General features: G+C 43.7%; 1 protein-coding gene across 2 annotated transcripts; it reads left to right on the forward strand.

Annotated features, from left to right (window-relative positions):
* Positions 1-5,140: 5,140 nt before the first annotated feature.
* On the forward strand, positions 5,141-12,347 carry GNGT1 (G protein subunit gamma transducin 1). 2 transcript variants are annotated; one of them, XM_086939993.1, is made up of 3 exons: positions 5,141-5,210; positions 5,325-5,423; positions 11,147-12,347. In XM_086939993.1, the coding sequence occupies exons 2-3, from the start codon at positions 5,328-5,330 to the stop codon at positions 11,270-11,272; spliced, it is 222 nt and encodes a 73-aa protein (XP_086796119.1). In that variant the 5' UTR covers positions 5,141-5,210; positions 5,325-5,327; the 3' UTR covers positions 11,273-12,347. The 2 variants fall into 2 exon arrangements, with proteins under 2 accessions (XP_086796119.1, XP_086796118.1); XM_086939992.1 differs by lacking the exon at positions 5,141-5,210 and having other exon boundaries at positions 5,268-5,423.
* Positions 12,348-24,705: the final 12,358 nt, after the last annotated feature.

Below are 24,705 nucleotides of genomic sequence, written 5' to 3' on the forward strand. Positions count from 1 at the left end.
CTTAACACACCTGTTACGCATTTTCATATTACATGTTTTTGAAATAGGAAAACGCATAATGAAAATAACACTTCATAACACTTTTGTATGTTAAAGTGTAATGCTCTACTTCCTAGCATCCTCACTGACTGAAAGTCACATTTTACAGAATTATATCATTTCAGTGAATTATTGGAAATTAAAAAAAATAATGTATGACACCATAGATGTGGAATATACAATTTGAAACAACTGCTGAAAGAGGGTTATCATTATGACCCAATAGCTATACACATGGATTTCACCAGATCTGGTACCTTAATTGATTGCCTGGGCACCACAGACATGCTCAGGGCAAAATATCCCTGCCCACGTGAATCACTTGGCTTGCCAGCTCCTAGTTGTCACTGGGCATGCAGTATGCCCTGCAGTCATGCCATGGGCTCAGTATGCTGATTGATACCAATATCTGCACACATCCCCCCTGGGCACGGCCACATGGCTCAGTTCAATGGAGCCAACATTGCTAAAGATATGTAACTTTTTTCATCTTCGATATGTTAACACCAGCAACACTTTGCCGACGTGTAAAACAGAAGATAGTCCCAAACAACCCCTTTGTTGATTTCACCCCTTCCTCTATGCTTCTCCATGGCTCTCTAACATCCTGAATCCAAGAGTAATCCTCATCCTCTTGGGGGTGGGAATCTGCCTTCAGACTGACCGTGAGTCTAGTGGTGGTGCACGGCACTTTGGTGGCCGATTCCCTGTTTCCATTAATACCATGTACCAGAGTAAAATGCTGCCAGTACTGTGAAACTTAGTACGGAACTGGCTCCTGAAATCTGCGGCCTGTGCACACCCTGTAGATCCGAGGTACCGGAGTCTGAATGAAGGAACTCAATCGCTCATTCGAAAATTACCTGCTCCAGTATGACCCAGTAAACACATGCTAATAAGCAGGTGCAGTACAGACGTCATGGCTGGCGAACTCCTCCAGTGTCCCCCTCGGGGTTCCCTCGTCGAGCTGACTTTGGCACAAATCTGGCTAATAACGGCGCCCACTGTCAGTGACGCGTGATACCTGCGAGCTGTTATCTATTGGCAAACATGCAAGTCAGTATGCTGGGAAAAAACAAGTATATCGGGAAAACTACGCACACAGGAATGTCATAGCTGCCAAGGTTTCAGATTGCCAGATGTGACATTTTCATAATTTTAGTGTAATTATGAGTGACATTTTAACGACTATGAGTAACACTTTCTCGCAAGCAAAAGCAAGCAATGAAGACCAGGGAAACATTTAATTATCAGAAATTACACCTATTTGAGCAACAGGAAACTCTTAAGAGGATCTTAAAATTGCTGTATAGCACCAGAAATAAAAGTGGCCTTGTAACCTGATTGGACAGTAGTCACTGACACTCAGCATCGGGCAAGCATCAGGTGAGTGCGGCCTGTGCACACCCTGTAGGTCCGAGGTACCGGAGTCTGAATCGGCGAGTGAGGCTGAAGCTCACATAGGTTACAATCAGCTAGAGCAAGACTAAACTATGTGCACAAGGAAGAGTATACAAGACAATTTTATTCGTCCAATTAGTAATCTACAGCCCTAAAATACCTAAAGCAATAGGTACTCGCAAAATGTAACTTGCACCTATCTCTGGAACGAAAGATGAAGAGCCATGGGTGTGGACTGAGGGGCAGGGTTTTAAAACACAAACTTCACAATACAACATGAAGAAAAAAATATATGAACATACGTCAACTGTCATCGTAATTCCGGGTAAGACAGTTGAGTTCAACTGGAAATGCACACTAACATAGATACCATGTTGGAATAAAAAAGTTTTCAGTTTTGTTCTGTTAAAATGAACGTAAACCAAATGTTGGATGATACACTTCCCATAATAGAATCAGCACTTTAATGATTTAAATGTTGCAGTTATTCTTGGAAGTAGTGTTCAGGGAGGGCAAAGTATTAATGCACATACTTAGAAAACTTTGGGTTTCCTTTCAAAGTTTCACTTTATAAAGTTTCTAATGCTACTGTTAAGGGGAACCAGAACCACCCCCAAGAGTCTGAACTCTGAAGCCGTGTTTTCAGGTGTGCATAATAATCTCCTTTGATTGGACTCTTTAGCAAAGCAATGCAGAGAACTGCACAAATATTTGTGCGTTGGTTCACACAAGTAATACGTGAATTGTGTTTAATTTCATGTTAACAATTTACTGCTTCCTGGTCAAAATTACAAGTTAGTAAAAGCACCCTATAGTAACGTGTTTAGTTGGTGCTGTTGGCTGGAATGAAAACGTTGGCGGCAGACAGCAGCATGCAACCCGGGCATGTTGGGCAAGGCTGGCAGCCTCAGGCTCTGTGAGGCAGCACACAATTTTGGTCGTGGCCTACAGGCAGCCTCGAGTCTGCAGCCATGCCCAGGGCAGAACTTCAGCAACACTGCAGACGGCTGATAACGCGCTGCCGCTTACACTAAAAACACATATTATAGGTAAGATCAGGTGCCGCTTACACAAAAAATAGCAATCAGGTAACACAGTGTTTATCTGATTTACTTCAGATTCCGAGTCCAGTCCTGGCCTGCACAGTCATTCCCTCTCACTTCACGGGGGGAGTGGAGGGGATGGTCATGATCAGGATTACGATTTTTAATTCACTGCAGCCAGGCGGCAGTTTGAGCAGCGCTGCCATGATTTTGCCACAACCAGGAGGGAACACCAGCTCCGGCAGCACTACCAGAATGTGATGTCGCTGCGTGCTGGGCATGATTCAAACATAGCTAAGCAGCAAAGCTGCACAACTGAGTGCTCAGGGCGCCACAGCCTTCATGGTCTATGGTCCGGGATCGGGAGGGTCACAGGTGACATGTTTTAAATAATCCCTGTGGTGCGAGCAGTGCTGATTGCCACCACAACTTTGTCACAGTGCGGCTCAATGACCCCGATCGGCCCAGCGCCACGCACAGGAAAGTGTGGTATAATTTAAAGGCATATTCTTAATTTTATTAAAAACTAGCGCCGTGAGTGATTCCATTACCTCACTGAAGCTGGTATTGACATTTAGCACTAAGAAAACAAACGGCCGACAGGCCGACACGTGGTGCAGTGCAGCACTTATTACAAATGAAAGAGTAAATGCTAAACTTGTTTTTTTTTATCACTCACGTTTCCGAAGGGAGAAGCGTCGTCCAGGATGTCCAGTGAGACCCGAGCGGGACCGCCCAGTCGGTGACAGACTGTCCTGGAGGCCGCTGCATCGCGGGTGACTGACTCCTTCCCTCAGCTGCGGCAAGACTTAAATTTGGGAGGGTGTAGCAGCTGAGAGCACACTGCGACCCGGCCCGGCTCGGGCTGATGCGAGATGCAGCAGGAAGCTGCGAGAACCATTGTTTGCGGGCGGGGCGGCGCGCCAAGCCAAATTCAACAACCAGCCCTCCACAAGTTGATTTCCGGCTCCCCGCTCAGTAATCAGGATGTGACGACGGTTCCCCGCGGCGCCGGTCAGCACGTAACCTGACTGGGCCCCGTGGCGTCAGGCTGACACTGTCCTCGCGCCACCGTCCAAGGTAAACAAAGTTGCGGTGAGCAAAAACCTGAAGGGTATGGAGTGGCGGACAGCGTAACCAGATGGTGACGGTGTCACCCGTGCGGTCCGCACCCCCCTAGTGACGTGTTCCAATATAAGGTATCTAATCATTTCAGGGCTGCGTGTCAAAAATGGTTAGCGGTCCCCTGCACAAAAAGGAGCGCACGTTGTTGGTGACAAAGTAGCAACCATTTTAAACACGTCAGGTCCCGGGCCGGCCAGCCAATCACAGCGCGGCCCGGGGAATGACGTCACGGGGGTGTCCCGGGCCGGCAGCCAATCGCAGCGCAGCCCGGGACAAAGGGGCGGGGCTTAAAAAAAGCCCGAGAAACGCCCCCGAATCGCGTTTTCTCTGAGAAAGCGTGATAGACAGCCTCTGTCTTCCAATGGCTAGCCTCCATTTATGGAGCTAACCAATTGGAAACAGAGGCTGTCCTAACCTCACTATTGAAATCAACAGATTTCGATCTGGGAGGGGCTTCGCCCCTCGCCAGGTTACGAAACCTAAAAAATACTAAATAAATAAAGCTGCACTTGTTTCTCTATTTTTGTCTCACATAATTCTACTTTTACAGGCAGCACACTTGTACATTCCTCTTGAGCGTTTGATATTGTTTTCTATGTGAACTCGTTATCCATTTACTTGTTTTTCAGCCAGCTTCACCTTTTTCTGCTTCATCATTCACCCCATTTCATGAGCTATTGGTTGCCACGTCTCACTGTGTGCCATTGCCTATCTTGAAGTGTCTTATTAAGCTTATGTTTTGAAACTGCCCTCATTGTATTCCCTGCAGTGAACTACATAATACATTATCTATTGTGTATACCTGAACACATATTCTGACGCCACCATGCATTCTGTGACAACTGGTCTTTTTAAACAAGATCGTTCATTGAAGGCCCACCTAATGCGGAAATCCCTTCAATGAGGTAATACATCGGGTATGAATACAGATACAATACAAAGACAAATACAAAGACAAATACAAAGACTTCTAAAACAAGGGAAATTATAACCCAAAAAGGAATTACATATTTTATAATGTCATTAAATATATTTGTATAATAATACCTGAAAGAAGTACGTTTTGCCACAAGTCTGTTTTCTTCACACAGTTTTTCAAGCCTACTAAAATATTGTAACTATGTAGCGTGATAGTGGGTTTTTGTTTGTCACTCACCTCTTATTTATATGGAACAATTAGGCACTTAAAATCAAGGGCATCGCACACATGTATCTCCTTAGTGTTAATACCAGATTAGCTGTGTCTGATATTAATTGGATGAATCGGTTAAACTTCTCTGACCTCAATTTTTCTTGTATCGATTGGTGCATCAGGTATCACAGAAAGCTCAAAGTACAGCTGCACAAAAAGAGTTGCACTAAAAGTGCATACTATATTGAATATTGCCTTTTATGGTTTGGTTTCTGCAGATAAAATCGAAATGCATTTTGTGAAGCAGGGTCTTTGAGTAGTGGATCTAATCAGATTAGTCTAGATTAGAGGGATTACTTTAAAACACATTGAGAGGCGATTGTGAGAGGGCGTTGGGAGGCAGGCGAGGCTGCTGTAGGTGGAGAAGTTGCCACTTCAGGGAATCCGGACTCCGGGCCACTGAACCGACAGTAAGTCCATGTCCTTGGAGAATTTAATGGAGGGACTCTCCATATTTTATCTACGGCATGTCTGGTACCCGCAAAACTTCATCCGCATACGGTGTCCCTTTTTTTCCCCACCAGAGAATGCCGGTGATCAACATAGAAGACCTCACAGACAAGGATAAGCTCAAAATGGAGGTGGAGCAGCTGAAGAAGGAGGTGAAGTTGGAGAGGGCGCTGGTAAGTGTATCCCAGTAGGGCAAAGATTTTAGGCACTATTTAATAGGGGCGCTCAGCTCTCTCACGTGTTGCTCCAGCCCTCCCACAATGCATTGCGTTAGCTGCAGTTCAGTTCATTCCCAATTCAGTCATTTCGAATTCACGTTACTGGCCTTTTAAGATGAGGCAACAAACACTAAGTATTGTCATATATCACTAACCCTAAATTTATTTTACAACCATTAAGGAAATAAGGATATTTGTGCATGCAAACTAAATGTGAATTTTAGTTAAAGGGTAGCAGCATCAGTCAATCAAACAAATATAAAACTTAGTGAAATAATGTTGCACCTGTCTCACAGTCTGCCATTCCTATAGACGGTGCTGTGCATGCAGGCTTTACTCGACCCTAGGGCATCGCCTTCCATAAGGATATTCATTTGGTTTGGTGGTAGCTAAAATAATATAGGGGGGCGGGGGTGGTTGAATACGTCATCTTGGCTCCCATACATACGAGTGCCTAATTATATAACATGTTGATCATTTTTAGGTGGATAACGTACATATGAGGCTGCCAAGTGCCAAACCAATTGCATTTCTCTCTCAAAGCCAGATGCAATCTATAACTAGAATTGCATGTCAATTATAAACGTTTCGAGCTATGTCATTTCCCAGCTCGTAGTATCTGGTTCGGAAATGCAACGTATTCATGCTAATCTGGGGGCGGAGGAGATCTGAGAATTGCTATGAACAGAAGGATGTAGTTGCATGCAGAGAAGTGGCAAGTAGAAAGCCAGGCCATTGGCCAAGCAGTAGCTTTTGTCACTCTAGTGCCTTTCCTCCCTGCCTAAACAATTGTTAGTTGTAGGACAGACGTGAACACGTGCAGCACTATGGCTAGCGCCATGAGAAGCAATTCCTCATCAGACATTGTGTCCTAGATTGCAATTATAGATTTGTATCTGTGACGAATACTCTCTTCATTGCAATGCTGGTCTTTTTATATTTCACGTTGTCACAGACTTCGAATAACAGAGTGTCTGCGGGCGAAATCGTAGGGAAAAATAGGAAGCTATTTACACAGCTTCCTCACTCAATAAACTATTATTATATAATATCTACTGCAGAGCACGCTTGGAGGAGCTGGGCAGATTGAATTGCGAAGAACGACGTTTTAATGGGAAACAGTCTTTCTCAATAAAACCATTTTACCCTAGAGGAATCGTCTTTAAAGCACGAAGCCTGGTTGAAATAACATATTTGTAAATAAAGTAGCACCTATCTGAAAATCTGAACACCGCAAGATAGCGCCTACCAGCAGATAAGCACAATAACTTTATTATATATCAGTATTTATGAGCACGATTTTAGCTTGTTTTGGGTTGGGAGACAATCTACAAGATCGTGTACATGAAGCTGTGATTACACAAATACATTTCACACATTGCATGTCTCACTTTTAGGCACAGTGGGATTAAGTGATATGCCCAGAATCCCACCATGTCGAGTCAAGCGCCAAGGCCGGGATTCATTTCTAGTGCCCCCTGTTCCCAGATCGCAGCTGTAACCTCTTATGGCCTGATTCACAAAGGCAAACTTACAGCTAGATTCATGAAAGGAAATTGCGCTCGCAAAGGGCCAGATTCTGAGAATCTGCCCTTTGCGAGCGCAATTTTTGCATTTGGGATTCATCATCCCAAATGCAAAAATCACTATTTGCGAAATTGCATATTTGCGAGGAATTGCATTTAAGGAATTTCTATTAGAGATTCCTTAAATGCAATTCATTAACCAATTTTAAATTGCGAATTCGCAATATTTGGCCGCTATTTACCACGAAGTCTGACTTCGTGGTAAATAGCAAAAAAATAGACAAATGCACTTTAGGGCATTTTTCTCTGTTGCATGTTACACACACACATGTCCTTTGGACATGTGTGTGCGCAACACCTGTGTAAATTTGCATTTCAGGGGTGCTACAGGGTGTCCTTTGGACACCCCTGGCACCCTTGAAATCGCTATCTTATTTGCGATTAGCAAATTGCTAATCGCAAAGAAGGAATACTCCCCATTCATTCCTATGGGCCTTTAGAAGAAGAAGGAATACTCCCCATTCATTCCTATGAGCCTTTAGGCCCATAGGAATGAATTAGGAATTATTCCTTATTTGCGATTAGCAATTTGCTAATTGCAAATAAGGAATGTGTAGGAATCGCAATTTATTTAGCGATTCCTACATGAATCCCGTTTTGCAAGTCCTTAATAGTGATTCCTTAATAATCGCTATTAAGGACTCGCAAAACGGCTCTTTGATGAATCTAGCTGTTAGAATTTTTGAGTAAGTTTACTATTTTTCTGGTATTCACAAACTTCGAGTTTAATTTTACTAATAGTAATTTTACGATTGTGCAGTCAGGGCGGACAAATCCACATTTAAAAAGATGGGACAGGCCTATCTTTGTATGCAGAGAGTCTACTCCATGAGTCTGGAGTATCCACAGTCGTAAAATTACTATTAGTAAAATTAAACTTACTTGTGGTTTGTAAATAACAGAAAATAGTAAACTTACATCAATCAGGCCCTAGATCTTATACATGTTTCTCTGTCTTACGTTATTACAATTTGAGAAGCAGCTACATGTATGGATATGCCCAGAATCACACAATGTATTGTTAAGCTCTGAAGCCAGGATTAGTCGGCAACCACCAGGCCACAGCTCTTAGTCGAAACATCTACTTACTAGGCTTGGTATATTTCCATTCAGTGAGCACCATGTTTACCTTTCACCAATATGCTTCTTTAGGATGTGCTGATCCAAGTTTTTCAACCAGTTTCTAAATTCTAAAAGCAATGAGGGATTTTAAGTCTAAATCAATCTAAGAGACAACGTCTTTAAAAATCTTTCCTGAGTGCTGAGGTGATGCATTATGGGTACATTTGTAAGCCCTATTTACTTCCAACTAAATAATGACATATAATTGTGACTCGTTTAAGAGTGATGAGTACACGTGCACTGAATGAGCCACATGGAACCAGCGAGAGAGGGGGTGCTCTTCTAAAGCTACCAAGGCTTAGCGAGCTGCATCTGGGCACTGTTCAAGCTCCCCTACGAAGAAAGTGTACATCAGTGACAGAAAGTATCCTGTTTCTTAAAAATGAACTAAATGGCTGCTCTGTTTGCTATGTGCATGCAAATGAAAAGGATGGCCCTCTTTTTAATCCTGAAAAAGTGGGCTCCCAAATTCTGTCAGAATTTTGGGACATCTGTCATATTGTGAAGTAATTTGCATAAATATTGTTTTGATGAATGTATTTGGTAATATGGCTGGCACTTCAAACTTAATTGTCTGTAGGCATTCTAGCTGAACTATTAAAACCAAATACATTACAGCTCAGAGACAGATCAATACAGCAACATATCAATGCATTTGCATAGTCCAGTTTGAAGTTTCTGGAGGTTTTTTACATGCTTTTGTGATGCATTTGCCCAGCGAAAGACAGAGGTTCCTCGAGCTGAAAAAGATGAACAACCCGCTGATCCAATGTTTGTCTGGACCCTCTGAGAACCCCCACTGTCCTAGCTCCATACTTCATCCATTTGGGTTCATTCAGGCTGCCGCTTCTTCGGCCCTTGTTCATGGGCTAGGAAGTGTTCTCCTGGGTCTTTTACGTGCAGATCCTCCAGTGTGGCTTACACATACGAGTGAAATTGAAGACACCTATCTCTCACAAGTGCACACAATGACTTACAGAAACGTTAAATAAAAGTAGCTGTGGTGATCTCTGAAGCAGGCACCCACACACTCAACCACCCTAATTTGAGATAATTAAAACTCACCAGGCTTTAGACTCTGAGTTAGGCTAGTTAGATACTAACCAAACCACAGTTAAAAAGCAAAACAAAAATTGCTTTCTAGATTTTGAAATTCCACACTAAGGCATGCACTTGCTGTTTTACTCAACTTGTTTTCTCTGCCAATTTTATATTATTGCCAACAAATAGGAAATATGCTTAACATAGTCATTCTAACGTCATTTCTGCTTTTAGGTACGAAGAAAGCATTTACACTAGTTAGCTATGGAGTGGATTTGGTCCATCCGCCCTCTTTAGAGTCAATGTAAAACTTGTTAAATAAAATCTCTCCCCTAAAAGTAATGAAAAACAAAAGGTGAAATATACTAAGCTCCATATATTCAAAGAATTGTAAGGCGTTTAACATAATAGGTTGCTGAAGTAATGTCTTAGAATAAATGTACCTTGTAGATAAACACCCTTTCAGCAACATTTTTTTTACTGCAGATTAGGGAAAGCACAGCAGAAAATAAATGTATTTCCCTAAATAACCTAAACCCTAAAACCATGGCAATTAAGTGTGCAACAAAGTACCAATTATACCTGAGCCCACAACAGCCTTTAATAATGGCTGGCCCTGTTCGTGAAGGTAAGATGAGCATAAAAATGTCCTCTGATCTATATGCAGCAGGAGCAAATGGTCCCACCCCAGAATCACAGTACAAGGGTAAACAGTGAGTAGGCACCTTTTCAATGAGAATGCCAACATTTTAGATTGTATAAAATTGGTGTCCAAAGTAGGCCAAGGAGGGCCAGATTCACGCAAGAGCTACACTACAATAACATTTCACATAACGAATTTGTACTTATGAACTTAGGACCATATGCACATAGACTTCTGTTTGCAATTTCCTAATCACAGACAGCTACTTACAACAGTGTCTCAGACACTGTTTGTGATTCTTAATGGGTCGCAAATTAACCTGCCTCATCAATATTCATAATGCAGGTCGCAACTCGCAGCCCATTGGGAATGGCTACAATCACAGCGATGGGGGCCTGTTGGGGTCAGCAGACCTCCATGCCTGTGATTGCTTTTTTAATCAAGCGGAAAAAAAATCTTTGTAATGCAGCCTGTTTTCCTTTAAAGAAAATGAGCTGCCCTTACAAAAATAAAAATGAAAGTTTTCTTTTAATTTTTAAGAGTAGGCAGTGGTCCAAGACCCACTGCCTGCTCTTAAAAATGTTTTCACCCACATTCACAGAGGGGAAGGGATTCCTTGTAGACCCAATCCCATTTGCGAATGGGTTACCACATTCTCTACGGAGCCGGTAAGTTATGAATGTTTTGCTATCGTATTCCGTTTGCAAAACATTCATACATACCAGAGCTATTTGGAATTAGGAAGGAACACCCTAAACATGCCCCTTCCTAAAACCGAATTGCAAACTGCGATTCAGTAACAAGTTATCAAGTCACATTTTGCCTTTTGTACATGGCAAAATGCATTCTACTGGTTGCAAACTGCCCATTGCATTTTGTAAATGGCAGAATGCATTTTACCGGTCGCGAACGGCACAATAGGCAGTTTGCGACCAGTAAAATGCGTCATACATCTGGCCCATGATGTTTATCCCAAAAATATGACATGGATTCTGCCCCCTTGGACACATATTAAATAACCACTGTGACCGTTTTCAAACTATTTCCCAAAGTGATATAATAATCTAAGGGTAGGTGTACCAGTGTGACACCATGAGTAATATCTGTATGGGCTGTGCAATTTTTATAATTTTTTATTTTTGCTCTTTTTTTATCGCAATTGAGCCAATTTTGGCCTTAGTCACTTTTGATCTGAGTCATGGTAGTTTTATGATTTTAGGTTATTATTAGACGCATCAATTATCACATGGTCTGATTAACCGAAAAATATTTCTTCCCTTTTCCAGGTATCTAAAATGTGTGAAGAAATAAAGACATACATTGAGGGACAATCTGGGGAAGATCCACTGCTGAAAGGCATTCCAGAGGACAAGAACCCCTTCAAAGAGAAAGGAGGCTGCATCATTGCATAGATAACTTCCTGGACAAGCACCTGCTTCATCTTCATTGAAATAGATAATGCCAGATCCAACAGATCCTACAAATCCCCAGAGTGGATTATGCAAGATCTGCATCAAACAAAACCAAAGCGAAAACCTAATGAAGAATCCTGAAGCTCTTGGTACAAAGTATAAATCTATGTAACAACATCCTACCTACTAAAGCTCATTATCGAAGAGGACACGTGTTGCTTGTGAACAAGTCTTTCATTTTAGTATCCAATCATATACTTTAGCTCCTTATGCTGTCCTTCAAAGTCTTTTAATAAAACATGTCTATAAAACCCTCGCTTGCTGATACTTCACAAACAGAAAGACTAACCATTGTTGTTGTGTTACTGTACAAGGGCCAGTCTATGGCATGGCTGATGTGGAAATTATCCCAAAATATATACAGAGCTTCCAAGCTATTGAGGTCCAGGCATGTGTAACTCATCCAGATCAGGTTTTTGAAGTGACCTACAAGCGTCTCCCTGCGAAGGAAAAACTTAACTGGCTGCCGTACCTGAACCTGGGTATATAAAGAGCTCCTAATATTGCAAACAAGCATTTGCAATGGAATAGGTCTTGCATTTACGCAAGTTTGAGTTATTGGCATTGTAAAGACAATCAAAAACACAACGTGAGAAGGGTCTAAGGGGAGTATTTAAAGACCAAATTGCATCCTATCCCCCAATCTAACTAACAGAAAACACAACAGGGATGCTAAGGGTCTAAAGAGAAAGCTACAAAGAACCAGTACATTCATAAGTAGTTTGTATAAGGAGAGCAAGAAGAGTGTGGAATATTACCCATCAGCCCACCCAATGGCGGAGTCTCGTCATCTGGGTTTTGTTAAGAACTGGAATCTGCTAAGTACCTCCTTGATTGTATGTAGAGGAATACTAGCGACAGATCCACCAGTGATAGAGAGCCAACAAAAAAGTATAGGTGGGTTGAAGATGGAGTATTGTTGCAGTGCTGAAAAGAAATTTTGTGAAGTGGTGAAAGAATGTGTGTGTTAAGATTGCCTAGTGTGATGCCAAGAAACGACTTTATTAAGGGGGGTCATCATACTGGCAAGATTAAAAGCAGAGTGAAGATAGTGTGTTAAACAAATATCACTACCAGTTGTGAAAATAATACAGACCATATTATTTTCACAACTGGTAGTGATATTTGTTTAACACACTATCTTCACTATGCTTTGCTGATGTGGTGGTGTCCCTGAGTAATGTGGTGGTGCCCCTGAGTGATGTGGTGGTGTCCCTGAGTGATGTGGTGGTGTTCCTGAGTGATGTGGTGTGTGAGGTTGAGGGTGAGGGTGTGTGGGGGGTGAGGGTGAGTGAGGGTGAGAGGGTTGTGAGGGTGAGAGGTGTGAGGGTGTGAGGTTGTGAGGGTGAGTGAGGGTGAGTGAGGGCGGGTGGGTGAGGGTGAGTGAGGGTTTGTGAGGATGTGTGAGGGTGACGGGGGGTGAGGGACGGTGAGGGTGACGGGGGTGAGGGTGATGGGGTGAGGGTGTGTGAGAGTTAGGGGGGGTGAGGGTGAGGGGGTGTGAGGCTGAGGAGGTGTGAGGGTGAGGGTCAGAAGTAAATGGTGGCACGGCAGACATCATAAGATAGAGAGAAGAGACTGCATGGTGATTGCGTTGGTCAGTTCCTGAGTGATGTGGTGGTGTCCCTGAGTAATGTGGTGGTGTCCCTGAGTGATGTGGTGGTGCCCCTGAGTGATGCGGTGGTGTCCCTGAGTGATGTGGTGGTGTTCCTGAGTGATGTGGTGTGTGAGGGTGAGGGTGTGTGTGGGGGGGTGAGAGTGAGTGAGGGTGAGAGGGTTGTGAGGGTGAGGGGTGTGAGGGTGTGAGGTTGTGAGGGTGAGTGAGGGTGAGAGTGTTGTGAGGGTGAGGGGTGTGAGGGTGTGAGGTTGTGAGGGTGAGTGAGGGTGTGTGAGGGTTGGTGAGGGTGTGAGGGTGAGTGAGGGTGTGAGGGTGAGTGAGGGTGTGTGAGGGTGAGGGGGTGTGAGGGTGAGGGAGGGTGACGGGGTGAGGGTGATGGGGTGAGGGTGTGTGAGGGTTAGGGGGTGTGAGGGTGAGCGGGTGTGAGGGTGAGGAGGTGTGAGGGTGAGGAGGTGTGAGGGTGAGGGTCCGAAGTAAATGGTGGCAGGGCAGACATCATAAGATAGAGAGAAGAGACTGCGTGGTGACTGCGTTGGTCAGTTTCAGAATCAGGAGGGGCAGGGTCAGCACAGTCTGCGAGGGATCAACGTGTCTAGAGGCAAAGCATAGCGGATGTAGTATTGCAGCTAGCAAGTCAAGTGTTTTCAAGTTGAATGTCCCTAGAGAGATGGCAACACAGCAACAGCATTTGAGGAGCAAGGCTACTGTAAACAAGCACGGTAGGATTTCACTTTCGTCCAGAAACAAGCTCTCGGCATTGCTGTGGCGGGGGTGGGATGGGCGGGGGAGCGGCAGCCTTTGAAGTCTAATGCCGAGGCACAGACAAATGGTGGTGCGCAATGTGCACGCGGGGGAGCGGCAGCCTTTGAAGTCTGATACCGAGGCACAGACAAATGATGGTGTGTTATGTGGCTGGCATTATGTGTGCACGGGCATTGATCACATGAACTGTATGCGATCCGCAGCCGTTTTGGTAGACTTTTCTTTTCCGCTTACTATAATCTCACCGGAGTAATGCGCAAGCGCATTGGCTCAGACGAGACCTAAAAAAGCATTTGTTTAAGTTGTCGAACACATTTTTTTGGGGGAAAAGCGTCCCATGCCGTGCTTTGACTTTAGTGTCGGCCACGCCCCTTTCATTAGATGCAGTTTGCGTAAAGAAAGGTGTGCAGTCCCCATTAAAGGTAAAACGCAGTTCGGGGTGCTTTAAAAAAAACACATTTGTTTGCAAGTTGTTAAAAGCGCCCCATGCCGCGCTTTCACTTTAATGTCTGCCACGCCCCTTTCGTAAGATGTGGCTCGTCGAAAGGAAGGTGGCGTCACCATTACAGCAAAAGCACTGTATGGGGTGCTGTTAAAAATAAAAAGCCTTTGTTAAGCAGCATAGCGTGTGTAGAAGTGCTACGCTGTGCAAGAAGCATTTTTGAAAGATAAAGTGATTGGGAGCCATGCTGTCATGAAAACAGGGTGGGTATGGGACAGCCTCTTGTGCCTGCAAAAGCAGCTAGATTAAAAACATTAAAGAAAATAGTGCTCACAGACTGTAGCTAAAACAGACTTTGTAACAACTCAAGTAAAAATCCATCCTCATGAAAGGTTACAAATGCATTTTTTAAACAAAGGGAACCGGGAGCTATTTAGGTAGGTCCAGCATACAGGCTCCTAATGATACATGTAAGTCAAAAGGTATGCAGTTCCTTAGAGGGAGGGAAAATGCAGGTATTTCTAAAAAGTGCCCTCACACACCCCGAAGGATGTCATGGTATATCATTGGGCCTGCTCCTTGTCGGGCCAGCGCTAGAATGCCCGACAGGCACCCGCGAAGGGGCTCTTTGGCGAAGATCTTTTTATGAAGAAGCTATATGGTGTGTGTGGGTGTGTGGGCTTGGGTAATGCAATGAGTGCGTGGGTGAATTATTTTAAATAGGTCTAGGACAACTTTATCTAATAATTTTATTCCTGGGGCACTAGTCTAATTAAGAGAGAGTGGCCCTGGGTGGATGTAATGGTCCTACTGTGCCTGTGTGGTGTATATGGTCGACATGTTTCTGATCTGACGGGGCGTGTGGCAAAGCACTTCGTTGCTCGGACAACAGAGTGGCGCAGAGCAAGGGTAGGAGTCGAGCTAGTTGCTGCATCACTATTTTGTCAGAGCAACGAAGTGCTCTGCCACTTGCCCTGTAAGATCAGACCCAATGTACCAGGGGTAACAGATCGCAAGGCCAACTAGGACCTGGGTCTTCACTGCAAGTGTGGTTACCAGTACAATTAACGAATTCCTGAACCAGAACTGAGATAGTGCTAGAGTTTAACTATTTGTCCTCCTCAAGGTGCTGATGAAGTGCCACTAAACCCTTTAGGGGTTATCATTGGCATGAAACATGTCGACCATATACACCACACAGGCCCTATAGGATCATTACATCCACTCAGGGCCACTCTCTTTTAATTAGGCTAGTGCCCCCCCAGGAATAAAATTATTTGATAGGGTTGTCCTAGACCTATTTTAAATAATTCACCCACACACTCATTGCACTACCCAAGCCCACACACCCGCACACACCATGTAGCTTCTTCATAAAAAGATCTCCGCCAAAGAGCCTCTTCGCGGGTGCCCGTCAGGCATTGCAGCGCCAGCCCGACGAGGAGCAGGCCCAATAATGAAGCATGACATTCTTCGGGGTTTGACGGCACTTTTTAGAAATACCTGCATTTTCACTCTCTCTAAGGAAGTGTATAACTTTTGACTTACAGGTTTCAAATGCAGACAAGGTGTTACAAAGGTGGGACTAACAAGCAAATTAACTATTCAAAAGCAACTATTTTAGAAAGAACTGTAGCAGGAACCAACTGAAAAGATGGGCGGAGAGTGGGCAGAGCTTCAAGTCCATTCCTGATGCCTCGCAGAGCTCGACCTAAAAAGGGCCGATTAGAGGAGTCTGATAAAGAAACCAAGGCAATTAAGTGTAAAACAAAGTGTCAACTATATATGGGGCCACAAGAGCCCTCCTTATTGTCTTGTTATTGATTAGGGGCCCTTGGATTCACTGTTAGACACCTAATGCCAAGAGGTAATGTTTCTGAAAGATAACTCGGAGTCTGAAAATATTAGGTGGTGTGAAATAGTACAAAACTAGATATCTGTAACAGTGGGATGCTGAACAAATTGGCCTGTAATAGCATAACTCAGCGGTAAGCAAACTTTTTAGACCCATGGCCCAATTTTTAGAATAACAAATTTTCACGACCCACCTAGCTTCAATGTATATGAGATGTAACTAAAGTATCATGTGGTAGTGCATTGTCATTTACAGACAACACAGACAGACAGCACATTTTCTATTGAAATGACCACTACATTTGCACAGACATATAGTTTTATTACTAAAACTATATTGCACACAAATGATAATGTGAGGTAATCAGGTTTCAGGGAATAGTTATCATTTGTGCATTGCCACGTAATGTCTCTTGGTTTGTTTTGATCTTATTAAAATATTTGCATCCATCACACTTCAGAATTACAATGAATTGTGCTTCTTTGTTGCTTTCCTAACTGCTGAATGTGTACAGTCTTTTTTTACAAGTATTTACATTTGTTATATTACAAAAAATGACATCCTCTAGCTTTTCCTCACACGCTGTGTACCCCAGCAAGATTGCCACATAATTCACTTTCGTTTTCTTTCTATGACTGCATAGTGAGAGGAGTTTGTAAACACCAATCCCAATGTTAAAAAAATAAGCAGCAATTTGCCAAAAGACAAAGCCTGAAATTTGACTTCTGTCTTTGAAGTGCAGCAAATGTGACAAGATAAATACAGAATTAAAAGGCATCATTATTTATGCATTGACTTTTGTGACACACCCAAAATAGGCTTGTGACCCATCCACAGTGTGGGAAATACTGGTCAAAATCGTTACAATAGTGCACAGAATACAGCTGGAGGCTAGAGGCTGTACCCTCTAGCTGTACCTCAAGCGCAGAATGGAAGAGTAAATAAAGCTCCTTGACTCAAATCAGCTCATTGTCTCTTTCTCTTTGATCATAGGGACTCTCCTTAAGAGCTTGCCTTGGTGAGGGGAACACATAAAGTCCCCCTCGCCTTTCATAACACATTAGCCACATACACAACAGGAGCAAATCTTTACTTTCCACAATAGTCATTGGTTATGCTTTTTTAGTGCCATAAAACAAACCCATGTGGTGATGCTGAGCTTACCAGACAACATTGATGCTTCCTTTACCCATCAAGACTATATGACTTCAGAAACATTAAAGGATAACTGGGGATATTTAATCTTTTAAGTAGGCTGTTCTCCATGGATTATTTTTAAATATTTTTTCAGGGAAATTGAAGCAATCCTAAACCACTGCTTGAGTCAGATTAGGAAGCATGCAGCTATGTACTTATCCTATTTTAGAAGTGAGAAGAATGGAATTCCTAATGGATACCAACTCAATATCTGGAAATGACTTAGATCCGATTGTGACCCCCTCCAAATCTGAATTTTATGAGCCAATCCATTTGTACATTGGTTGGTTGAGAAAAATATTTACTGGTCAAATAAATGCTGGTCTCAAATTGCAACCAGTATTTTGAAAGCAGCAAATAGTAAATCTGTCCATATTTCTTTTTTAATATCCTTTCTTAAAAATATGCAGGTATTAATTTTTGCATCCTTTTTTGTGTTGCACGTGATATGATCTTAGTAAGAAGTTACTGATATACCTCTTTCCAGCCCAACATTTTTAGTTCAGAAAATCCTGGGCTTATTGCAAGTGCAGCCCTCGAGTTCCTGAAATCCTGGTGTTGAAAAAAACAATGATCACATGTCAAGCAGACTCAGAAAGCTTTTATTTGCAAAAGAACATTTAGTAACCTGTTACTCATGGGTCTAGCCAGTCAGAGAGCCCCCCTCCAGCAAACTGAAATGGAGTATTGGGAGTAAACAATCAATGAATCAAGGACTTATAAAGCATGAGTACTCACCCGTGAGTGTCTCAAGGCGCTGTAGGGGTGAGGTACTGGGTTTTCTCGGAACCAATACTATTACAATAACCCAGCGGTGTCAGGGAAACACCCAAAGACCCCGGATTCCCCTGTCTTGGCAAACAGAGACACAGGATACTTCTCAATGACGTCAAAGACCAAAGTTTATTGGTTGCAACCAGGGACAGAGGTCTACGAAGTACACACGGGTAGTTCGACAGAGACTGCATCATTTTAATGAACAAAACTTTTATCCCGAAAATTACGCCTCTGGCAACATCACAATTTACATTTGGTGCATACAAACTAACCAATGAACAAGTAGCATTTCAAAAAGTAACGAATCATGACAGTCAAAGTTAATCCCACTTTCCGTTGTCCAGCCCACCAAAACGATCGCACATATGCTAAGTTTCCTGTTCAATCAGGCCGGACAAACCTACCATAAAACCTTCAACCCAGATATATGAACATGTCGTAAAGGAAAGGCAGAAACAGATGGAAAGGAGATAGAGGAGTGGGAACGGTGTACCATAAAGTCAGGGCACCTCCTGCTCTTTGATCTTTATCAGGCCAGCTGCTGAACAAGGAACTGGCTCAGCGGGATTCGCCCCAGGCGAGGAGTCAGTTCGGCCAGGTCAACCAGAAGTCAACTAAGGCGTGCGTGTCAAAGACTCGTTCGGCCACGATCATAGGGCCTATGTTAGGGCAACCACACAAGATGGCTGCCACATACAAAATGGAACCCGAGGGTTCAAACTAAATCCTCAAATGCAGAGTGTTCCCCTATATCGATTCATACGAAAACACTCAGACACGTTACACTCGCCATTTGCGGTCTGTTGACACCAAAATCGTCCACTTCCGACGATCTTTATAAATAGGGTTTCGGAACTATCGAACCCAATTCGGGACCACGGAACCACAGACCCTCCTTTTGCCCTATCATAGGCAATAAACCCAGACCCATTTTAATCTGAATCCGGATCTATATTCATCAAGTCATCGATATGCTGTTGTAGCATCATCTTATTACTATGCATTTCTCTCCGGACAGGTTTCCGTACGCACAAAGTAGCACAAAGGCCACAAATAGCCGGAGCACACTGTACACAGAGACAAAACATGAACAGAATCGCTAAGACCATACCAATGACCATCAGAATCTTCCAACCCCAAGTGGATATCAATCCCCATAACCATCCCATCAAAGACCAATCCCCTTTGTCCAGATGGACAGAACCGGAGATCTTGTGCAATTTTGAAATGGCCTGGAGGATTGACGGAGCATTGTCAGGAAGAAAAAAGCAGCAGCTCGATTGAATCAATCTACAAACTCCCCCTCGATCTGCCAAAATAACGTCAAGGGCAACTCTATTCTGAAGTGTCATAAGTCTATCCGACTGGAGCTCAGCAGTCAGGTTACCAAGGGCACCGGCGGTCTCCACTATGGTGGACTCAACCACTCTCGTAAGCTGACGAATGTTCCTACTGTTAGCCATAGGTCCCCAGAACGGCAGAAAACCCTTGAAGAAATCACCCAATTCTTGTCCTGCAGTGTCTTCTTGGCTAAAGACACCTCTAGCAATTCTCGTCTTGTGGTAATCTGCCGCAGCTGTAAAAGTGGGGGGTAACAGAAAGGAAACAAAACATGTGCTCGAGAAGTCGGCGGGCAACCATGTATACGCTTTGTCATAGCAAACAAAGTAAGTACCCTTAGCAGCTAAGAACGCTGGAGAAGACTGAGACGGAAACACATAAGTCTCAGCGCAAACGCTCTTCCCTAACTAAGCCTTCGGATTCTTACCGTTGCCCTGCAGACAATAGTAGCCCTTATGGGGCACTATCCAGATCGGTAGAGGACTTTTCGCTCGCTGGTTAATACTCAGACTAACTCCATATCCAGTTACGTTCCAACCACTATATGGGTGCCTCTCATCTTTTGGAATAGTCTCTACTGCATTAGTCCCTTTAATCATGTCGACTATGCCTCTAGCTATAGGACTATTCTTCGGATTATCTCTCGGTGAACATAAGGGGTCAACACTGTGGGCATAGATAAACATGGTTCTGTAAGCTCGAATCGAACCATTCAAACTAAAGGGCAAGACCAAATAAGGAATTCCTTTATCGGTTGTATGAGGCAGCAAACCACAAATCCAGCAGTTCGTTGTATTGATCACTAACTGATGCTGGTGCAAAAGCTGTATGAAGGAATTATTGGAGAATTCCTTACGTCTGACTACCTCATATTCTGGCAAAGGTGGAAAGAATGAGAGGAAACAGTAGGTGAAGGTGTAGATTGCACAGTGGAATTAGACGTCATTTTGAAAACAAATGCTACATAACCAACTATGAAAATTACGAAACTCAGTAGTAAAAGTATGCATGGTATCAAAAAACATTTCTTCGACATGATTTTGCAAATGCGTTTTCTAAAAGTCAATGTCTGCACAGGTCTCTCCAACTCAAAGAAATCCATCCTAAACTAAAGTTGCTGCCCGCGGTGGTTGGTTGATTCTGCTTGAGAGTGCCTCTGCTGCACCCAGGAAGACTGCCTCGGACCAGCAGAACCCAGGACCTAGTGTCTCAGGCTTACACTCCCAAGACCCTAGCAGCAAGAACCGGATGGCAGTTCAGAAAAACAAAAATACGTAGATCCTTGGTGGAGAGTTAACCTGCAAACATTAAAAAAAAATCAACTTTATTCACTTTATTTGTCCTTAATTCTCGATCTCAAATTATATCTGTCTCTTCCAGGTAATTCTTGATCGGTAAACAACAGCTGAGGATCAGTAGTGTCCAACCGCTTCGCAGGAGGTATTGCTGCTTGCAAAAAACGATCGCTCTCCAGTTCTGAGCTAGTCCCAATCAAACGAGCATCACTGAACGTTACAAATTTCGGGATTGTCTCAGTTTCAGAATCTGCGAGACCATCCTGAACCCACTTATCATACGGCAAAGGTAAGGGTGCTTTCTTCGTGTGGGAGCCGTGTATCCAGTGGCGTTTCCCACGTACTCGCACCGCAGATCTCGTAGATAACAGGACCTGGTAGGGCCCAGTCCAGCGGGGCTGCTCGTTCTTCGTTCGCTGAAAATTCCTGACAAAGACCCACGAGCCAGGGTCTAAAGCGTGGCCTGGATCTTCTGTAGCTTGTGGAAGAGAGTCATATACCTGTTGGTGTAAAACACTCATTTTAGTTGTCAATTCACGCAAGTAATCAAGCAAAACAGGATATTCGAGGTCACTAAACCTCGCCAGTCTTGGTACGCCCTAAACATTCGCCGGGCGACCAAACACAACTTCATACGGACTCAAACCCATTCGTGAATGCACAGTCATTCGGGTGGACAAAAGTGCTAATGGCAAAGCATCTGGCCATTGTAAACCAGTGCTCTCTTGAATTTTGGCCAACTTAAGTTTCAGAGTGCCATTATAGCACTCAACTAAACCAGCTGATTGGGGATGATTTGCAGCGTGGAATTTCTGCCTAATTCCAAGACCATCACACACTCTCTTCATCACTTGACCCACAAACTCACTTCCGTTATCACTCCAAATGATTCTCGGCAAACCAAACCTCGGAAAAAACTCTTTGATCAAAGCTTTCGCAGTGGACAGAGCAGTGTTGTCCTTAAGGGGGTAAGCTTCTACCCATCTAGAAAAAGAGCAAACAACCACTAACACATACTTTAAGTTGTTGCATCTTTCTATATGGATAAAATCTAGCTGCAAAGCCTCAAACGGATACGTAGGAGGAGCAAAATGACCAGCTGGTGTTAGAGTTCCCTTGCCAGGATTATGCATCAAACACACCATACAGTTCTTGACCAAATTCTCTGCACATCTGGGTATTCCCACATTCTGCCAAACCGGAGCCAACAACTTGCAAATCCCTTTCACACTAATGTGTGCTAATCCATGCGCCATTGTAACAACTGGAAGCACATACGCGTTTGGCAGCAACCATCTTTGATGTTCCGACAAATCAGTCCAACAACCATTCGAATCTAACCTACCCTTACTCTCGCTCCATTCATCCAACTCTTTCCCAGTGGCCTCACTCTGGATAATCTTCACGCTCTCAATAGTGTCTTCGCACATACTCTTCTCTGGAACCCATCTCGCTGGACCCGCAACATACATTCGACTCATCACATTCCTAGCAGTTTCTTTCGCAACTTCATCCGCAAACGCATTACCACGACCAACATCATCCGTAATCTTTCTATGGGCACTACATTTCACGATCGCTATTTGCAAAGGTAACGCAAGAGATTCAAGAAGTTCATTCACCAGCTGCCCATGCTGGATCTTCATCCCATGCGATGTCAAAAATCCACGTTCACGCCACAATCGTCCAAAGCTATGAGCCACTCCAAATGCATACTGACTATCAGTATACACATTCACTCGTTTCCCTTTCGCCAACACACATGCTCTCGTGAGTGCAATTAATTCCGCCGCTTGCGCAGAATTGTGTGGGATACGTGCAGCTTCGACAACTGTATGTAAAGTCGTCACGGCATATGCTGCAGTGGTATCGCCATTTGGTAATTTAAAACACGAGCCGTCAACCCACAAAGCATCATTACAATCAGGAAGAGGAGTATCTCTTAAATCTATCCTCCCTTTCATTTCTTCTTCTGTTCTCAAGAAACAATCATGTTGCTCTTCGCTATCATCGTATGTCTCAAGCGAAATCGGCAACAACGTAGCCGGATTTAGGGTATAGCACCTCTTGATGTGCACATGGCTTGCTAACAACGTAAGCTAATACCCTGACAACCGAGCACTAGTCAAGTGCTGTGTCTTCGTCCGATTTAACAAGGTATCCACTGCATATGGAACCATAACCACTAGCGTATTGTCCATAACTAAACCAGCAGACTGTCGAATCGAAACAGCCGCTGCTGCAGCTGCTCTCAAACAACTCGACAATGCTCTAGCCACAGGATCTAATGTTGACGAAAAGTACGCACATGGGCGTTGCTTCCCGCCAAATTGTTGAGTCAAAACCGATAATGCACATCCCTCTCTCTCATGGACATACAATGTGAAAGGCTTGCTGTAGTCGGGAGTACCCAACACAGGAGCCGAACACAACGCATTACGTAATTCAGAGAAACTCTTTTGGCATTCCTCAGTCCAAGGAATCGGATTTGGAGTATCCTTAACCGTAAGAGCTATCAAAGGTTTCGCTAGAAGGGAAAAATTTGGGATCCACTGTCTGCAGTAAGACGTAATACCCAAAAACGCACGTACTTCTCTCTGTGTCGTAGGGACACTCATTCTCGCAATAGTCTGAATTCTTTCTGGGGTCAGTTTCCTTCCCTCCTTCGATAAGAGGTGACCTAGATAGGTTACTTCTTGGCGACAGAATTGCAATTTCGAGAGAGAAACTTTATGATGGCATTCAGACAAATGAGACAACAAAGACACAGTGGCATCCTTACATATGTCTTCTGTATCGGCAGCGACCAACAAATCATCAACATACTTGATAAGGGCTGCACCTTCGGGCAAAGCCAAAAAGTCAAGTTGCGTCTTCAGAGCTTGACTATAGATAGATGGACTCTCGCAATAACCTTGAGGAGCGCGCTCAAAGCGGAAACTTCGTCCTCCTAAAGAGAATCCAAAAATATCTCTACTCTCTATGGCAATCGGGATGCTGAAGAAAGCATTCTTCAAATCAATCACCGTAAACCAGGTAGCAGAAGCTGGAATCAATGTCAATAATGCAGTAATGTCGGGTACAACAGGAAACTGTGGAACAACAATTTTATTCACTTCACGAAGATCGATAACAAGCCTATATACAGGAGGCTGTGAAGAATCAGTTCTCTTCAAGACAGGCAAAACCGGACTATTACACACATTACCTCGAGTCTCTTCAATAACACCCTTGTCGATCAGATCATAAATGATCGCCAAAAGCGCTCGTTCACCATCGCTTGAAATACGATATTGCGGAATGCGCGGTAACTGAGCATTCGCCTTCAGCGTCACAACATATGGGGGAATATCTAACAGGCCCACATCATTTGGACCCGTAGCCCATAACGAATCCGGTAACGAAGACAGCTCAGGTGGAAGACAATCTTTCGAAACATATATCGGAGAGATCACATTCTCACCCAAAGTAAGATGTACTCCTGACGGAGAACAGTACAAAGTCGCATACAATCTCTTCAACAGGTCAAGGCCTAGCAAGTTCTCATTACAACCTGTAGTTAAAAGAAGGGGTGCTTCGAACCTACGGGGACCAACAGAAAGAGGCAATGGAACGAAAATCGGATTCATAACGGGGGCGCCAGAAAAACCTATAGAAACATTATTAAAGCCAGACAAAGGTGCGCCAGGGAGTTTAGAATGCATAATAGAACTCTTCGTAGCACCAGTGTCTAGCAGAAAAGGCTCTGACACACCTGATGCAATCACTTCCACGTAAGGTCCACTCTGATCTACCGGAACTGAAACAACTCCCTCTCTTTGTCCATGGCTGTCCTAACAATCATTACCTTGCTCCTCATCACCTTCAGCATAGTAATCATCTACGTAGTACTGTGTAGACCTACCAGAAGAATTCTGCTGCTGATCGAAACTGTTCATTGAATTCTGCGGAGGCAAAGGGCGCACGTTTTGTCCACGACCTCTACCTCTAGGCGCTTGTTGAGCACCTCTACCTCTAACACCAGGAGCACTATTAGCACGTTGCAACAAAACCGGACAACTGTTCTTATAATGGCCCTCTTCTCTG

The sequence above is a fragment of the Lissotriton vulgaris genome, chromosome 10, assembly GCF_964263255.1.
Source record: "Lissotriton vulgaris chromosome 10, aLisVul1.2, whole genome shotgun sequence".
Lineage (NCBI taxonomy): Eukaryota > Metazoa > Chordata > Amphibia > Caudata > Salamandridae > Lissotriton > Lissotriton vulgaris.

Excerpts from the sequence above, each read along its gene's own strand:
- GNGT1 (XM_086939992.1), top strand. The coding sequence starts at position 5,268 with ATGTCTGGTACCCGCAAAACTTCATCCGCATACGGTGTCCCTTTTTTT. Across the intron at positions 5,424-11,146 it reads TGAAGTTGGAGAGGGCGCTG|GTATCTAAAATGTGTGAAGA; the intron begins GTAAGTGTATCC and ends TCCCTTTTCCAG.